The sequence below is a fragment of the Rana temporaria genome, chromosome 12 (assembly GCF_905171775.1).
Source record: "Rana temporaria chromosome 12, aRanTem1.1, whole genome shotgun sequence".
Classification (NCBI taxonomy): domain Eukaryota; kingdom Metazoa; phylum Chordata; class Amphibia; order Anura; family Ranidae; genus Rana; species Rana temporaria.
Window position 1 is genome coordinate 32,373,318 of NC_053500.1, and position 19,057 is coordinate 32,392,374.

The following is a 19,057-nucleotide window of genomic DNA, read 5'->3' on the forward strand; positions in this document are numbered from 1 at the left end:
TGCGTGACCAGGCGCCTCGACGTACGTTTCGTGTTACCACGTCGTCAGGAAACCTGATCTATATAGTTGTATATAAAGTGCATTTTTTATCTTTCAAAAAGTGTTTCCCCATCCAAATTCTAAATTGCTGCATTTGTCAATTTGAAAAGCCAATATAGGGATAGTAGTGGTAAAAAAAGCCCTTGTGGATTTAATTAACTTTTTTTGGGTTAATTCTCCTTTAAGGGGTGAGAGGGGCAAAATGTGGCCTGGCCGTTTCATGCCCAATTGGGAGGATGACCAGAACGATGCAACCCTAAGCTTTCCCTCCTCATCAGAAACCTTTCCCTATCGCTAGTACTGTCCGTAGCAGACGTGGGTATGATTCCTTACACTATCCACTCACAAAAAATGCACCAAATCAGGGGGCCATGGCCTTAAATAGGCTCTGGCTGATCCAAGATGACTGCCAGTGTCACATGGGGCAACAGCATCCAACTTCAGTTCACTTCATCTAACCAAGTTCCTCCTGCCCTCCTCTCCAGTTACAGAACCACTGCGGTTGAGCGCCACCTGCAGTGGAGAAAATAAACTGCACCTGGCTACACACTTTTGCCACCAAAACAGCCCTGAACCATCAAGACAGGGACTCCACTAGCAGGGCCGCCATCAGGGGGGTACAGGCAGTGCACCTGTAAGGGGCCCAGAAAAAAAATTATATTATTTTATTTCTTTTTTTTTTCTTTTTAGTTATTTTATATATATATATATATATATATATATATATATATATATATATATATATATATATATATATATATATATATATATATATTTATTATTAAAGGGCCCAGAGGTTTCTCTTTTTTTATTAAAGAGCCCAGTGTTCCCGGGTGGCTACCCCCCTTTTTTTATATATATTTTTCTTTATTTCTTCTTTCTCAATTCTTCTCAATTCGCGGCAGCACCCCCCCAGGCCCATGCCTGAAGCTGTGTAAGGGGCCCCATAATTCCTGATGGCGGCCCTGTCCACTAGACCTCTGAAGGTATGATGTGGTATCTGGCACCAAGCCGTCAGTAGCAGATCCTTTAAGTTTTAAGCTGGGGCCTCCATCGATCGGACATGTTTTGCATGCTGCTTAACCACTTCAATACCAGGCACCTTCCTGCCCAGGCCAATTTTCAGCTTTCAGCTCTGTCGTCATTTGAATGACAATTCATGCTACACTGTACCCAAACACATTTTTTATCATTTTTTTCCCCACAAATAGAGCTTTATTTTGGTGGCAAAATAAAAAAAGAAGACCGAAAAGTTTTTCTTTGTTTCTGTTATTTGTTTTGTAAATAAGTATGTTTTGTTCTTCAATGACGGGCACTGATATGCCTGCACTGATGGGCACTGAGGTAGCGATGAGGTGGTACCAATGAGGTGGCACTGATGGGCACTCATAGGCGATACTGATGGGCACTCATAGGCGACACTGATGGGTACTTATGGGTGGCACTGATAGGTGGCACAGGTGGGCACTGATGGTCACTGATAGGTGGGCACTGAGGGACACTGATGGGTGGCACTGATTATGCTGGTGGGTGGCATTGCTGGGCATCACTGATTTTATTAGTTCTATAATGGTGCCAGTCAGTGCCCATTTGTGGGCACTGATTGGCATATGTTGGGCAAAAGTTGGCACATGTGGATAGCCATGGGGGATGTACCTGGCCATCCACATGTTAGGGGCTTCCCTGGAGGTCCAGTGTGGGCATCCGAGGGGGGGCTGCGCTGATAAACAATCAGTGCAAACCCCCCCTGTCAGGAGAGCCACCGATCGGCTCTCCTTTACTCGCGTCTGTCAGACGCTAGTAAGGAAAAGCCGATCGACGGCTCTTCCTGTTTACATCGTGATCAGCCGTGATTGGACACGGCTGATCACATGGTAAAGAGCCTGGTGCTGACACACTGCACCACCGATCGCCGCGATGCGCGCCCCCCACGGGTGCGAGGCGGCTGGTATCCTGCTGGACGTCATCTGATATCATTTTGCTATAGGCCGGGCGTGAACTGGTTAATATATACCATGCCCTTTCAGATGCCATTGTAACAAGATAATTAATGTTATTCACTTGACTGAGGAAGTGCTTCCTGCTGCCGGCAGCGGTCTGATGTCACCATCCCAACCTAGGCAAAGGCACTCGAACGGAGGTCAAGCTTTGCTTTTTAGTGATCAGAGGTGGGGCTGATATTTTGACCTGTCAGGAATGGAATCAAATGCAATATTACAATCTGTAAAAAATAATGTATTTTCTTTCAGAGCTCATTTTTAGATGCATAGTCATTCCTACAAGAAAAACCAGTCTGCAAGGGAACTGTCCCCGGCAATCCGGGACAGATGCCAACATTTCCTATTCTACACATATCTTCTGCCGGGGACTGGTGTCATGGTACAGGACTTTCTACATATGCATCTGATACTTGATATTTCCGTCCTGCATCTCTGCTCCATGTGGCATCTGTCTGCACTTTATTTATTTACCGTAGTAGCTGCATGAGTCAGGCCTATAATTGACATGACACAGCTCCTCAGCAGTTTTCTGCTCAGCCTTCTCCTTTCTCCTGTAGGCCTATCCGAGCACATAGAGGACAGCATAGGCATGTGGCCTGATCAGCGCCAACGGGCGGGCGCTCAAAGATTTTCCTGTTATTGTTGTGGTCCTAGAATAAGGTGACCAGATTTATAAAATGAAGTCCGCGAACAAAAAATTTTTTGTTGGCAAATGGTAAATGATTTTATACACATATTTTCCTCAAATTACATATATAGTGTCAGTGGGTTGTCAGCGCCCAGGACAAGGCAAGAAATTTGCACCCCCGCCAGACTTTTAGCATTCCCTTACACTAGTACAGTAGTACTGACCAACTTGATTCCTACACTGACATACCTGACCATTGCACTAACCTATCTAATTCCTACACTGGCCACTACACTGACCTACCTGATTCCTACACTGGCCACTACACTGACCTACCTGATTCCTACACTGGCCACTACACTGACCTACCTGATTCCTAAACTGGCCACTACACTGACCTACCTGATTCCTACACTGGCCACTACACTGACCTACCTGATTCCTAAACTGGCCACTACACTGACCTACCTGATTCCTACACTGGCCACTACACTGACCTACCTGATTCCTAAACTGGCCACTACACTGACCTAACTGATTCCTACACTGGCCACTACACTGACATACCTGATTCCTACACTGGCCACTACACTGACCTACCTGATTCCTACACTGACCAATCTGATTCTTACACTGACCACTACACTGACCTACCTGATTCCTACACTGACCATTACACTGACCTACCTGATTCCTACACTGACCACTACACTGACCTACCTGATTCCTACACTGGCCACTACACTGACCTACCTGATTCTTACACTGACCATTGCACTAACCTATCTGATTCCTATACTGACCACTACACTGACCTACCTGATTCCTACACTGACCACTACACTGACCTACCTGATTCCTATACTGACCATTACACTGACCTACCTGATTCTTACACTGACCACTACACTGACCTACCTGATTCCTATACTGACCATTACACTGACCTACCTGATTCCTACACTGACCACTACACTGACCTACCTGATTCCTACACTGACCTACCTGATTCCTATACTGACCACTACACTGACCTACCTGATTCTTACACTGACCACTACACTGACCTACCTGATTCCTACACTGACCACTACACTGACCTACCTGATTCCTACACTGACCACTACACTGACCTACCTGATTCCTACACTGACCTACCTGATTCCTATACTGACCACTACACTGACCTACCTGATTCTTACACTGACCACTACACTGACCTACCTGATTCCTATACTGACCATTACACTGACCTACCTGATTCCTACACTGACCACTACACTGACCTACCTGATTCCTACACTGACCTACCTGATTCCTACACTGACCACTACACTGACCTACCTGATTCTTACACTGACCACTACACTGACCTACCTGATTCCTACACTGACCACTACACTGACCTACCTGATTCTTACACCGACCACTACACTGACATACCTGATTCCTAGTAGTATTATAGGAATCGTAGTATTTCCGAGTCTTTCCGAACGGCGCCGTTCGCCTCCGGCGCCCCCACCTCAGGCCAAACGCTGTACTGCACATCGCTTTGGCCTGAATCCTGCTCATTTTGCGAGACAACACTCGCAAACCGAGTTAGGATTTTTCAAAATACAGTGCTCGGATTGCGACATGCTCGTTAACCGCGTTACTCGCAATTCAAGGTTCCACTGTATATATATATATATATATAAAAATATATTCTGCTTGTATCGCAATTTTAATTCTGATCACGCTAAATTACCAGCCTATAGAGATATACAATAGTGAATTCTGCTGTGTATGCAGTAGCTGATCAACTGGAATAAATTAAACAAGACACGCAGCCTGCGTTGCCATTTTTAATTGCCAGGCATCCGTTATGCCTTCCGTATTAATCAGATCACAGTGATTGAGGCTTCGCTCATAGACAAGTGAGATTTTCATTGCCTGCTTAGATCAGATGTATAGCTGGTTGCTTCCAGCACTGCTTCCGACTTCATTAGCAGCAAAGGATTTCAAATGTAACAAATGTTGCTACATTGACAACACAGTAGTCCTCTGGCTTTGCGCTGGATCATGGTGCTGTGGGGATAAATACTGCATGTTGTGTTTTTGGGGAGCCCCAGAGAGAACGGCTGCGCATCGCCTCATAGCGGCAAGCAGGAACCGTGCCCAATCATCTGGACCCTGAAGCTCTCACAACCAGCCCTTACAAATTTTCACCAACATGTCATTTTTAAGAGAATCCTGGCCTAGAAGGGCTATAATTTCTCCCTCTGAAAATGCTAACTGCATGGCTGCCCCACAGACCGGGGACAATCATGCAGCTAGGGAAGTCAAAGAAAATCAAGAACTCCTTGGCCCGGATTCAGATACAATGGTGTATCTATCGGCGGGCATAACGTATCTCAGATACGTTACGCCGCCGTAACTTTGGGCACAAGTTCCGTATGCAGAAAGAACTTGCGCTCTTAGTTACGGCGGCGTAACGTATGTGTGGCGGCGTAAGCCCACCTAATTCAAATGGGCATGTTGTGGGCGTGTTTTATTTAAATTTCACTTGACCCTGCGTATTTTACATTTTTTGTGAACGGCGCATGCGCCGTTCGTGAAAGAATCCCAGTGCGCATGCTCGAAATTACGCCGCAAAGCCTCATTGGTTTCGACGTGAATGTAACTTACGCAAAGCCCTATTCGCGAACGACTTACGCAAACGACGTAACATTTTCAAAACTCGGCGCGGGAACGACGTCCATACTTAAAGCGGGGGTTCACCCTTAGAGGGCACTTTTCCCCCTTCGCTTCCTGCTCGTTATTACTAGGGGAATCGGCTATTTATTTTAAAATATGTGCAGTACTTACCCGTTTACGAGACGCATCCTCTCCGTCGCTTCCGGGTATGGGCTTCGGGAATGGGCGTTCCTTCTTGATTGACAGGTTTCCGAGAGGCTTCCGACGGTCGCATCCATCGCGTCACGATTTTCCGAAAGAAGCCGAACGTCGGTGCGCAGGCGCAGTATAGAGCCGCACCGACGTTCGGCTTCTTTCGGCTACGAGTGACGCGATGGATGCGACCATCGGAAGCCTCTCGGAAGAATGTCAATCAAGAAGGAACGCCCGCTCCCGAAGACCATACCCGGAAGCGACGGAAGAAGATGCAGCTCGAAAACGGGTAAGTACTGCACCTATTTTAATACAAATAGCCGATTCCCCTAGACCGAACGAGCAGGAATCTAAGGGGAGAAAAAAAAAAATTTAGAAATGGGTGAACTCCCGCTTTAACATTAGCTACGCCTCATATAGCAGGGGTAACTTTACGCCGGAAAAAGCCTACCGTAAACGACGTAAAAAAATGTGCCGGCGGGACGTACGTTTCTGAATCGGAGTAAATACCTAATTAGCATATTCCTTGCGGAACTATACAGAAGCGCCACATAGCGGCCAGCGTAAATATGCAGCCTAAGACACTTACGCCGGTCGGATCTTAGGGAAATCTATGCGTAACTGATTCTCTGAATCAGGCGCATAGATACGACGGCCCGCACTCAGAGATACAACGGCGTATCTGGAGATACGCCGTCGTATCTCGTATCTGAATCGGGCCCCTTATCTGCATACTTGTTTTGAGTCAATAACTTGAGAAAGTAATTACTTGCAATCAACAGCCGGACAATCAGCATTATAGAAAAATAAGTTCAGAGGGTTTTTTTCAGTATAGATGTCGTTTAAAGCAGTTGTCTCCAAACTGCGGCCCTGGGGCCGGATGCGGCCCTTTGTTTGCTTTTATCCGGCCGTTGGGGCACTATTTTATCCACAGATCCCAACAATGGGGCATAATTCAATGACCCCCCAATAAAGGGGGACAATTCCTCCCAATGACACCAATTATAGGGCACAATTCATCCCACTGACACCAAAGATGGGGCATTGTTTTTTCCATTGACATCAAGACCTTATCTACTCCCAATGGCCATAGTCAGGCCCCACAAAAGTCATATGCCGCGTACACACAATCATTTTTCGGCATGAAAAAAAAAAAACGTTGTTTTTTAGCATGTCCAAAAAACAAAGTTTTTCCAACTTCATCATTAAAAACCACGTTGCCCACACACCATCGTTTTAAAAAAATGATGAAAAAAGCGCGGTGACGTACAACACGTACGATGGAACTCTAAAGGGCTGCTTCCGTGTTAGTAAAAGACGATTCGCGCTTTTCTGTCTGTTACAGCGTGATGAATGTGCGTACTCCATTATGAACGGTAGTTTTACCTGAACGAGCACTCCCGTCTCATAAATTGCTTCTGAGCATGCACGGGTTTAAAACGTCGTTTTAGCCCACACACGATCATTTTTTACCACCCCGAAAAACGAGATTTTTTAAAACGACGTTAAAAATTCAGCATGTTCGAATTTTTTTTTTTTTTGTCGTTTTTCAGAAGCCAAAAAACGATGTGAAGCCCACACACTATAATTTTAAATGACGTTTTTAAAAATGTTGTTTATTTTATGCCGAAAAATGATCGTGTGTACGCGGCATAAAAGTGGTTGTTAAGCCTCTCTAACCTGTATACACCATCAGCACTGCCTCCTATTGTAGTGTCCCCCTCTGTGTATGATTTATAAAAATACATTTAAAAGAGGGGGTGTAATGGCGCTTGCTAATAAAAACAATAAAATAATAATCATATAATACAAATAAAACGAAAATATAGCTAACAATTCCTGTGAGTCAGATAATGTGTTCCACTCCTAAGTGTGATAAGTGATAATAAATGGGAGGGTATTGGCGCTTGATGAAACCCAAAGTGCAAGATAATAAATCCGATAATCTCAATATGTCAGAAAAAATGTGTCAGGAAATAAATAATGTTTCACTCCTGATCGATAATAACCCGTTTTATTTGTATTATATGATTATTATTTTATTGTTTTTATTAGCAAGCGCCATTACACCCCCTCTTTTAAAACTTGTTATCAGTGTGTAAGCACTATTTAGTCGTGGCTGCTGCTTAGTTGTTTTACTCGTTTTTTATTATATACCTGTAGTTCTCATTGCCCTGGTTAGTGCGGTTTTGCGCATTAGTTTCCCATATTTACTTATAAAAATAAATGCTGCAAATACCTAATTTCACTGCCGAGATTGTGATCACATGACCAGCCAGCTTTCTCCTTTCCTCCTCTGAGAGATGCAGCAGGCGGGGTTGAGATTTCCCTGCTGAAGTCAGTCTGGAGGGGAGGAGGAGAGGAGGAGAGAGCTGGCTGGTCATGTGATCCCAATCTCGGCTCCTAAATGAGGTATTTACAGCATTTATATTTATAAATCTTTCACAGAGGGGGACAATGCAATAGGAGGAAGTGCTTATGGTGTATACAGGTTAGTGTTATGAGAGCAGCAGGAGGGGGAGGAGGACACAGGGGTAGAGAGGAGAGCACATAGCAGGCTGCTGATGATGAAAGTATGTAAACTGACTACGGTGTCATGTCTCAGCAGCCATGATACACCGTGGTCAGTTTACAGAGGGATGGGGAGAAACTGGCAGGATCAGCCAGGTTTTTTAGTTGTTACAGGGGGCCAAATAACACAGGACAAGCACTATGCCATATAACATGCTTTAAAGGAGCAGGATCCATTTTTTTGGGGGTTAACAAATGTTTAAAGTGGTTGTTAACCCATTACAACCACTTTTACCTACAGGTAATCCTAGATTAAGGTTTACCTGTAGGTGCTCAAAATACCCCCTAAACCTCCACGGTTTAGGAGATATTTACAGAAATGATGGGCGCCAATGTCTACGGAGCATGCGCCATAGAAAACAGCGCAGGCGCACTTTAGAAACAGCGATCATGCCGTTCCTAAAGGAGCCCGTGCCGTGACTGGCGGCTCCCGTGAATACTAGCACATTATGTGAAACTTACCTGAAAACGTAGCCTTCCAGAGATGCAATGCTGGCGACAGCTTCCATCTTCACCCGTCTTGCTTCCGGGCTCGTAGACTCCGGCTCTGTGATTGGCCAGAGCCGCAATGATATAACTCTCGCTCGTGCGCGCAGGAGCCGCAGGTCACGACACAGGGCTCTGAAGGATAGGCACGGGTGCCTGCCCCTTTAGAGCGCATGTGCCAGTGATGTCCCTGGCTGCATGTAAATTAAATACCTTCTGGTAAACGTTTAGGAGATATTTACACTCCCTATAGGCAGTGGCGTAGCGTGGGTTGTCAGCGCCTGGGGCGAAGCAAGTAATTTGCGCCCCCTGACCCATGGACTTACCTATTTTTAGTTAGTCCCAGTCTGGTCACATGATCCACTGTGTGAGAAAGCTGTGACGGTAGGGAAGAGGAAAGCGTGCTTAATAATGACTGGTAAAGCCTGGAGTGGTGACATCATGCATATGTTCCTATGTCCCATCTGTTGTTGGCACTCCCTCCTCTCCACACTTGTGACAGCGCCCCTCTAAATTTTGCGCCCGGGGCGGTGGTCCCCTTGCACCCCCCACGCCACGCCACTGCCTATAGGTAAGACTTATTATAGGCTAACCTGTAGGTAAAAGTAAAAAATGGGCGTTTACTTCCTCTTTAATCTCCTCTTATCAAGAGAGAATAAATTCAGTTCCTCTAATCTTTCCTCATATGTACACGTACCTCGGTGCCCCAATGTTTACACCCTCCTGCAAAATCTTCTGTGCACTAGTTAAATCTCTGCTCAATTCCCATAGACTTCTATGGGATCAATTACTGAGATGGGATCAGCTGCACAAGATAGATGGAGCCATTGGGGAATTGAACACAGCGACAGGAAAGCCACAGGACAGTAGTATTCATCTGGGGTGGGGTACATCAGGCCGGGTGGAGATAACTACACATTCTATTTAAAAAGCACTAAATGTGACGTTCACCAAACATTCTCTGGTGGAGAATCAATTTCTGAATGCCAGATTCACTGCTTTATAAATCTGCAAATTATTATTATTATGTTAGACACAATTCAGCCCTTGTCTGACATCAGGCTGACTCCTTGTTGACAGTCACCTCAACAGAAATGATTGGATCACAACAGAGTTATTTTCACACATTTACAGCAATTAAAAGCTCACGTGTGGTTGAGCTATTATTCATTTGTCCCTAATTAATATTTCTATAAAATATATACTATATAATTAAAATATGATTAAAATTAAAATATGAAGATATCTCAGCTTCCATGACTCAGAAAAGTTTAGGATTACTGGACCTAGATATCTTCATATTTTAATGGCCATCTATTCTGGCAAACCTGGTGGAATATGTTAACAGAAATGCTAATAAAGCTACAGCAATACATATACCGAGCGCAGTACACTCGTGTATCGTCGGGCAGGCCCGGCTACTATCGCGCTGACGTCCTGTACGCCCAGGACGTCAGCGCGAGAGGCGTGCACAGCGTGCACAGCATGCACATGCACGAGCATGCACAGCGAGGCCAAACCCTCCTGATTGGCTGCTGGGGAAGAGCACCCAAACCTTGACTCCACTGCTGCCACCTACTGCACAGGGGTTGGAAGAACACCCCAGCACAACAGAATAAGCCCACAGCACAGCCAAGCTGAGACAGAGACCCTGTTTTGCACATAACAATTTGGATCAGAGTTTAACTACACTCTGGGAGGGGTATTTATGGGGCAGACGCCATTGGTTCTGGTTCTACTTCGTCCAGTGTGGCACCCACCTTTAGGGTGGCCACATCACGGCGCCCCGGGCATTATGGCCTACCTGGCCGGGGCATGCGTGCCACATGGTGTTCCTGGTTCCGGGACCATGTTGGCCTTGAACATTTGCGCAGCGACGGGGACACAGTAAGCGACTGGGTTCCCACCTTTGAGGATCCCAATCGGTAGTGCTGTTTGGTGGGGAGTCCGTCTGAGGTGCGCCATTGAGAGGCTGGCGATCCAAAAGGGCCTCGACAAACCACCGGGGATCAAGTTAGACGGACACTGAGGAATTGATCACCTGTCAGTCGGTACCTGGGCGACAAGCTGAAGGAGACCCAGGCGTAATTCACCTAAGGAGGATCTCCTCCGTAACTGCATACAGAGAGGGCCTGTGGCAGAGGTGTCCCCCTGACGTTCACCAAGGAAGGTCTGTGGCAGAGACTTTTCCTCAAGTTCAAGTTCACTAAGGAGGGTCTGTGGCAGAGACTTTTCCTCAAGTTCACTAAGGAGGGTCTGTGGCAGAGACTTTTCCTCAAGTTCACTAAGGAGGGTCTGTGGCAGAGACTTTTCCTCAAGTTCAAGTTCACTAAGGAGGGTCTGTGGCAGAGACTTTTCCTCAAGTTCACAAAGGAAGGTCTGTGGCAGAGACTTTTCCTCAAGTTCACTAAGGAGGGTCTGTGGCAGAGACTTTTCCTCAAGTTCACTAAGGAGGGTCTGTGGCAGAGACTTTTCCTCAAGTTCACTAAGGAGGGTCTGTGGCAGAGACTTTTCCTCAAGTTCAAGTTCACTAAAGAGGGTCTGTGACAGAGACTTTTCCTCAAGTTCACTAAGGAGGGTCTGTGGTAGAGACTTTTCCTCAAGTTCACAAAGGAGGGTCTGTGGCAGAGACTTTTCCTCAAGTTCACTAAGGAGGGTCTGTGGCAGAGACTTTTCCTCAAGTTCAAGTTCACTAAGGAGGGTCTGTGGCAGAGACTTTTCCTCAAGTTTACAAAGGAGGGTCTGTGGCAGAGACTTTTCCTCAAGTTCACAAAGGAGGGTCTGTGGCAGAGACTTTTCCTCAAGTTCAAGTTCACTAAGGAGGGTCTGTGGCAGAGACTTTTCCTCAAGTTCACTAAGGAGGGTCTGTGGCAGAGACTTTTCCTCAAGTTCACTAAGGAGGGTCTGTGGCAGAGACTTTTCCTCAAGTTCACTAAGGAGGGTCTGTGGCAGAGACTTTTCCTCAAGTTCACTAAGGAGCGTCTGTGGCAGAGACTTTTCCTCAAGTTCACTAAGGAGCGTCTGTGGCAGAGACTTTTCCTCAAGTTCAAAAAGGAGGGTCTGTGGCAGAGACTTTTCCTCAAGTTCAAGTTCACTAAGAAGGGTCTGTAACAGGGACTTTATCCCACAAATGTTCGAGTGATACTCTGGCTGCCAGGTCGGTGAGAGAGGCCTGTCTGGGTACGCTAATCCCACTCTGGCAGGAGTGGCGCAGAGAAGTGTTACGCTTGGGAGCAGGACTGTTTCCCTATCATTACGCCTGAATTTTCTATTCTCCATTCTTCTTCAACTTTACTTTCCTCACCACAAGTTTATTGATGGGTAATAAAGAGCACAGCAAAGAGCACCTGTTGCGGACATTCCTTTACTTCTACTAAATGCACCATGCACCCCTAGGAATTGGGAAGAGCCACGAGGTAATCGTGCCACCCCAAACAACCAGCAGCTCCTCCGGGGGTAGTGCTACACTACTAAAACCACGTTTTTACAGTCGCTTTTTCCTGGCGTTGGTAGTGGCTTTGCAGCTTGTTTTTTTTCTAACGCCCTGTGTGCACGGGGCCTTATATTTAGGACTATAGCCATGCCCAAATTCATAATTATTTTACAACTTTTATGTAACTTTGTAGAAAGGGAATTTTCGTTGTATTCCCCGAGCATTACTCGTTGTTATTCTAACAAAGATAACAAAGCAGGAAAGCAGCAATCCATGAGATTATTACAAGGTGATAATGACTGCTTTATGATTTACTTGTGTGTCTAATTAAGAGGCAGAAAATCCAACGTGCTAATTAGTGTTGAACATAGCCTTGGAAATCTTTCCGTTTTTAAAATGCAACTAATAGGGAAAATGGGTGGAAAAAGATCCCCGGACTTGGAAATAAGAGGAAAAGGCTAGTTTATTGAGGATGGGGAGGGGGGAGGGGGTCTGTATAGCTTATAAATGTCCCTTTTTAGAGGGACTGAGCCTGTTTGAACACCAAATTCCTCTGTCTATCCTAAAGCCTCATACACACGATCAGACTTCCATCGCACAAATCCGTGGAAGGGCATTATCCGTCAACTTGTTCTGCATGCACACGGCAGAACATTTTCAGCCAACATACACCAAACCACATGTTTTTTCAGCTCTTTACCGCCACCCTTTGGGCAAGCGTGCCCATGCGAAAAGACTTCCCTGAGATACCGTAGTTCACAATTATTTTACCAAATCAGAACACTGCCCCCATCTCATTTGGTTTCCCTTTGACCAAAACTTGGGAATATTAGATTAGATTAGATTTGTGTGCTGGCCCAGCCAATGTATGCACTGACATGAAGGCTTGATGATCCATCTCAGCTTTCCAGGGGGACATTGTGGCATTTTCACCTTGAGTGTCCCAGGACTAGGGATGAGCTTCGTATTTGAGTCAAACTCATGTTCAACTCGAACATCGTATGTTCGATCGTTCGTCGAATTACTAACGTTTTGGGTCGTTCGCGCCAAATTTGAGTTACGTTTCACAGACCATAATTCACTGCGGCATCGCTGGCTGATGATTCGCCAAGCATGCACTATGACCCGCATGCTTGGCCAATCACAGCTTGTAAAAAACGGAGAGCCATAATTGGCCAAGGCCAGGGTGGCTTTGGCCAATTATGGCTCAGGGGGTTTAGTACACGCCCAACACTATAAAAGGCCGCCTGCAGGTCGGCCTTGTGTAGTGTGTTGCGGTGGTTAAGAGAGGACAGAGAGAGTGTCATTTTTTGCAGGTAGATAGAGCAGGCAGGCTAGTCAGTTAATGTTACAGTGTGTAGAGGATATATATACATCCCAGGTGTTGTACATATATTTATACACTGTATAGTTTAGCTAGTTCAGTTCTTCCTAATTTACTGGCAGGCAGGTGAGTGTGCTAGCTGCAGTATTCTTACGTGGTTTATTGCCTGTGTCCTTTGTAGTTTGCACCTAAAGCTACTTGGTGTGTACTGGCCGTGTGCTCTATAATTTGCACCTAAAGCTACTTGTTGTGAACTGGCCGTGTGCTCTGTAGTTTGCACCTAAAGCTACGTGGTGTGTGTACTGTCTGTGTCTGTGCTATTTTTCGCAATGATTTTCATCCATATTGCAGGGACCAGACATTATATTAAAGCCGCAAGCAGTTTTAAATGACTTTTCTCTTATAGTAATCTCATTTTGTGCAGGGACAGTTCTAAACACGTGCCACTTCACAGGCATACTATAGACACACAGCAGGTACAATATTTAAAGGAATTTTTTTTTTTGTTTTTTATTTAAGCATTATTAAAATCACTGCTCCGAGAAGTGATTTTAGTGATGCTTAAATAAAAAAAGAAAAAAAAAAAAAATCCTTTAAATATTGTACCTGCTGGGTGTCTATAGTATGCCTGTGAAAACGTCTTTAAGAAACCGGGTCTTGCCCCAGGGAACATGTATCAATGGAAAAAAGTTTTAAAAACTATCGTTTTTTTCAGGAGCCCTGAAAAAAACGACCGTTTTTAAAACTTTTTTTCCATTGATACATGTTCCCTGGGGCAAGACCCGGGTTCTCAAAGACGTTTTACGACAATAACTTGCATATTAGGCTTTAAAATGAGCACTTTTGAATTCTAACGTTCGAGTCCCATAGACGTCAATGGGGTTCTAAATGTTCGTGCGAACGTTCGGTCCGTTCGAAGGTTCTGGTGCGAACCGAACGGGGGGGGGGTGTTCGGCTCATCCCTACCCAGGATCTTGTCCCAGCACTGGTTGCAGTGGTCACGTAAGAGCAGATGGTTTTTGTCTGTCATAATTGTGGGGGGGGGGGTAATGTGATGATGTATAAATCAATTATTGTCTCAGTGAATTTGATCAATCCCCTGAACAATGGCTTATGCATGTAGCTGCTTAATGGGACAACTGTCTCGGTGACACATATGAGCACATAAGTAAAACCTCACAAGATGGTGGCTATTGTGTATTGTTTTGGAGGCTTTATTTACTAGTATAACTTCTGGTGTAAACGCACAGCTGCTGTCCCAGATTGAACCTTCCTTGTTACTACAGTCAATGATCCAGAGCCATCTGCTCCTCTTACTTCTTCTTATCTGCTGCTCTGTAGCTTCTTCTTCACTGGGCTGGATTCAGAAAGAAGATACGACGGCGTATCTCTGAGTCCGGCCGTCGTATCTATGCGCCTGACGAACGACCGCCCGGCGTTTTTTTTTTATGTTGTTTGCGTTCGGCTTTTTCCGGCGGAAAGTTACCCCTGCTATAGCGCGAACGGCGCAAGCGCACTGGGAGTGCCGCTTTTGCTAATGGCATTAATTGGGTTAATGCCGTATTTCCACGCAGATTGGGAGACTGCCATCCAATATCTTTGGGTACCTTAAAGTGGACCTCCCCCCCCCCCCAAACCTAAAAATCTTAGGTGCATGCATCTCTGTGTGCTGATCTTTAATCATCCTTGAGTCAAATACACAAACAATTATTTATTTGTTTTCTTATGTGTGTATTTAGTACTTCCTGGTTTTCCTGGGGCACTGGTGATGTAGCCCTGGCCTCACCTGGGTAGGCCACATCACCAGTGCCTTCCAATTAGATCTTGTTTCTTCCCCCCTAGATCTTGTTGTTAAAAGGATTTTCTTATTATTTAACAGATGCGTGTAATGTGGTATAGCACATGCATCAACTGAGGCGGCGTGATATCATGCACCTAATCTGGTGCATGTGTCATCTCAGATTACATTCATCTATTGGTAAAAAAACGTTCCTCCTGAGATCTCATGAGTAGGGGGGGGGGGGGGGGGGCGGGAGTCTTTTTTTCAACAGATCATTGTAATATGTTTTGCCGCAAATGTCATCGATGGGCCGGTGTTCTATCGAATAGTGCCCTGCGCCGAAAAGTGCGCACGCATGCGCAGTACGGAAGGGCACTCCAGCTGATTTCCCAATCAGCTGGCGTTACGTCACCATGCGCACATGGTAGGAGGCATTTTTCGACGGGAGATAACATGTTGGGCCACAATTGAAAGCTTGGCAAACAGCGGAGGGAGACCGTAGTTGTCACTTTTCGACGGCAGGCATTATTCGATAGAACACCGGCAGAGAAGACAGAAAATGAAGCCTGCCACTGATGGCTGTTTTTTTTTTTTTTTTAGAGCGGTGAGATTGGGGAAACAGTGCATGAAGGAGGCAGACGACTAACTTTAATCTTTATAACTAGAATGACTGCATTCATAGGGGGCTAAGTCCCAATTTACGACACTTTGTCTACAATCATAAACAAACAGAGGGCGCACCAGCCTAGTGCATTATCCTTATTGATAAAATCAAGAAATGTATATAGACTCACAAACCAACCCATGTACAAGCTCATCAGAACAAATCCAGGCACAGACAGCTAAAGTTCCTGTATTTCCCTACAACACATAACATGTTTCGAGAGACTTGCCTTCTTCTTCAGAGCCAACCTGAGGAAGAGGGCAAGTCGCAGTTGAAACGCTTTATCTTTGCCGCAGCCAGGGCTATTATACACAGACATTGGAATTCTAGTGTCATTCCCGGTATAAATGAATGAGTGTCTGAACTAAATGATATTATGCATATGGAGGAATTGATAGCTAGCCTACAGAGGAAATACCCATAATTCATAGCTAAATGGGGGGCTTGGAAAGACTTCAGACCTCAGATATCTTGAGACTGTACCTGTGACCTAGCTTCTCACTACATATGAATATAAGAAACCGTGAAGGAAGCCCTTAGGGCTTCTTTTTTTTTTTATCTCTTCTTTCTATTTTCTCTTTTTTGATCTTTGCTATTTATTTTAATGGTTGAGAGTATGGGGATGCAAAGGTCTATGCACAAATATAATATTGAATGGCAAACAAGATGAAGCCAAATGAGAATTTGTGACGTTATATTCTAATATGTGTCTAATGCCGCGTACACACCACCGTTATTGCCTACCTACCTCTTGCCCAGGCCCTGGTGATAGGTGTACCATAATCCCGCCAACACCTGCATACTATACTGGATTTAAAATGATATAATTTAATCATAATATAATATTCCTTTCCTAAGTAACAACTTTAAATTGGCAGCATGCTATAAACAGAAGTGGACAAAATATTCTATAAATATGGATTTCATCTGAGAATGTCCCTATACAATGTCCCTATACAATGTTCCTATACAATGTCCCTATACAATGTCCCTATACAATGTCCCTATATAATGTCCCTTTATACTGTCCATATACAATGTCCCTATACAATGTCCCTATACAATGTCCCTATACAATGTCCCTATACAATGTTCCTATACAATGTCCCTATATACTGTCCCTATACAATGTCCCTATACAATGTTCCTATATACTGTCCCTATATACTGTCCCTATATAATGTCCCTATATAATGTCCCTATATAATGTCCCTATACAATGTCCCTATACATTGGGGACAGCTAACAACTGCGTATACCTATCATTAAGATTTTTGTCTTCCAAGAAGGCATTTTTAGGTAAGACTGCTTGCTAAGCCTTTCCCCTTGGCAACCTCTACCAGCTCTGACAACCAGACGACAAATATATCAAAAGCCCACCGGTTAGGAAGCCCACGGGTTAGGAAGACCACAGGTTAGGAAGCCTACGGGTTAGGAAGCCCACAGGTTGCCCATCGGTTAGGAAGTCCATCGGTTAGGAAGCCCACGGGTTACGAAGCCCACGGGTTAGGAAGTCCACAGGTTAGGAAGCCTACAGGTTGCCCACCGGTTAGGAAGTCCATCGGTTAGGAAGCCCACGGGTTAGGAAGCCCACGGGTTAGGTATCTTACAGGTTAGGAAGCCCACCGGTTAGGAAGCCCACCGTTTAGGAAGCCCACCGTTTAGGAAGCCCACAAGTTGCCCACTGGTTAGGAAGTCCATCGGTTAGGAAGCCCACCGGTTAGGAAGTCCACAGGTTAGGAAGTCCACAGGTTAGGAAGCCCACAGGTTGCCCACCGGTTAGGAAGCCCACAGTTAAGGAAGCCCACAGGTTAGGAAGCCCACCGGTTAGGTATCCTACAGGTTAGGAAGCCCACCGTTTAGGAAGCCCACAGGTTAGGAAGCCCACAGGTTGCCCACCATTTAGGAAGCCCACAGGTAAGGAAGCCCACGGGTTAGGTATCCTACAGTTTAGGAAGCCCACAGGTTAGGAAGCCCACCGTTTAGGAAGCCCACAGGTTAGGAAGCCCACAGGTTGCCCACCGGTTAGGAAGCCCACAGGTAAGGAAGCCCACAGGTTAGGAAGTCCACAGGTTAGGAAGCCCACAGGTTAGGAAGCCCACCGGTTAGGAAGCCCACAGGTTAGGAAGCCCACAGGTTAGGAAGCCCACAGGTTAGGAAGCCCACAGGTTGCCCACCGGTTAAGAAGTCCATCGGTTAGGAAGCCCACGGGTTAGGAAGCCCATGGGTTAGGAAGCCCACAGGTTAGGAAGCCCACAGGTTAGGAAGCCCACAGGTTGCCCACCGGTTAGGAAGTCCATCGGTTAGGAAGCCCACCGGTTAGGAAGCCCACAGGTTAGGAAGCCCACAGGTTAGGAAGCCCATAGGTTAGGAAGCCCACGGGTTAGATAGCCCACCGGTTAGGAAGTCCATCGGTTAGGAAACCCACTGCTTAGGAAGCCCACAGGTTAGGAATACTACCGGTTAGGAAGCCCACAGGTTAGGAATACTACCGGTTAGAAAGCCCACAGGTTAGGAATACTACCAGTTAAGAAGCCCACCCTGTCCCTGCACAAGACTTACCCATTTTCTTGAAGGTTGTGAGAGGCTCGTGGCTCTTGGTGCATTGAACCTGTTCAGCCACCACTTCAGGTTCCTCCTGATACTTCTTCTTCTTCCCCCCGCATATCGTGCTCCAGAAGCCGGGCATTTCATGCCTTTTCGCTGTGCCCTCCTTGGTTGCCCACCTCCTGCCCCTCTGTGCCACCAAGAATTCTCTCCGTCTTCCTTCCACTTAGGTCCCTAGCACTCTGCTGTCCCTCCTATGACATTCAGCTCTCTCACTAACTTGAGTGTGTACATATCCCAGCGTCTACCTCTGGGTTTCTCCCTGTCTGTCTCTGGAGCCTTTGTGTGTGATCAGCCTCAGTCCTGCCTCCTTCCCTTGCTCCTCCTCAGCACTGATTTCCAGTCTTTGGCTGGCTCAGGCTTACTCCCCTGGAGTCGCATTTCACCATCACAGTCACTCTCTATGCGTACAATCTCAGCAGGCTGGGGATCCATCTACAACGTCTCAAGATCCACCGCAAACATGCGCATAAGATTATAGGGTGACTACGTCAACCCTAACCGAATGACGTTTCCTATGCTAAAGCACTGTGTATTATAAACAATTGCCTTGATTTTTCATAAATCCTTTAGATTGTAAGCTCTCATGGGCAGGGTCCTCCTAACTAGGGATCGACCGATATCGTTTTTTTCAGTGCCAATGCGATTACGATATTT

At 45.8% G+C, this 19,057-nt stretch overlaps 1 protein-coding gene across 1 annotated transcript in view; it reads right to left on the bottom strand.

Moving 5' to 3' along the window:
• The window catches only part of PLCD3 (phospholipase C delta 3), a 99,453-nt gene extending 80,682 nt beyond the window's left edge, over positions 1 to 18,771 (bottom strand). Inside the window, exon 1 of the mRNA XM_040331618.1 lies at positions 18,356 to 18,771. Within this exon, the coding sequence (XP_040187552.1) occupies positions 18,356 to 18,482 (127 nt within the window). The 5' untranslated portion in view covers positions 18,483 to 18,771. The remainder of the gene's footprint in view (positions 1 to 18,355) is intronic.
• Positions 18,772 to 19,057: the final 286 nt, after the last annotated feature.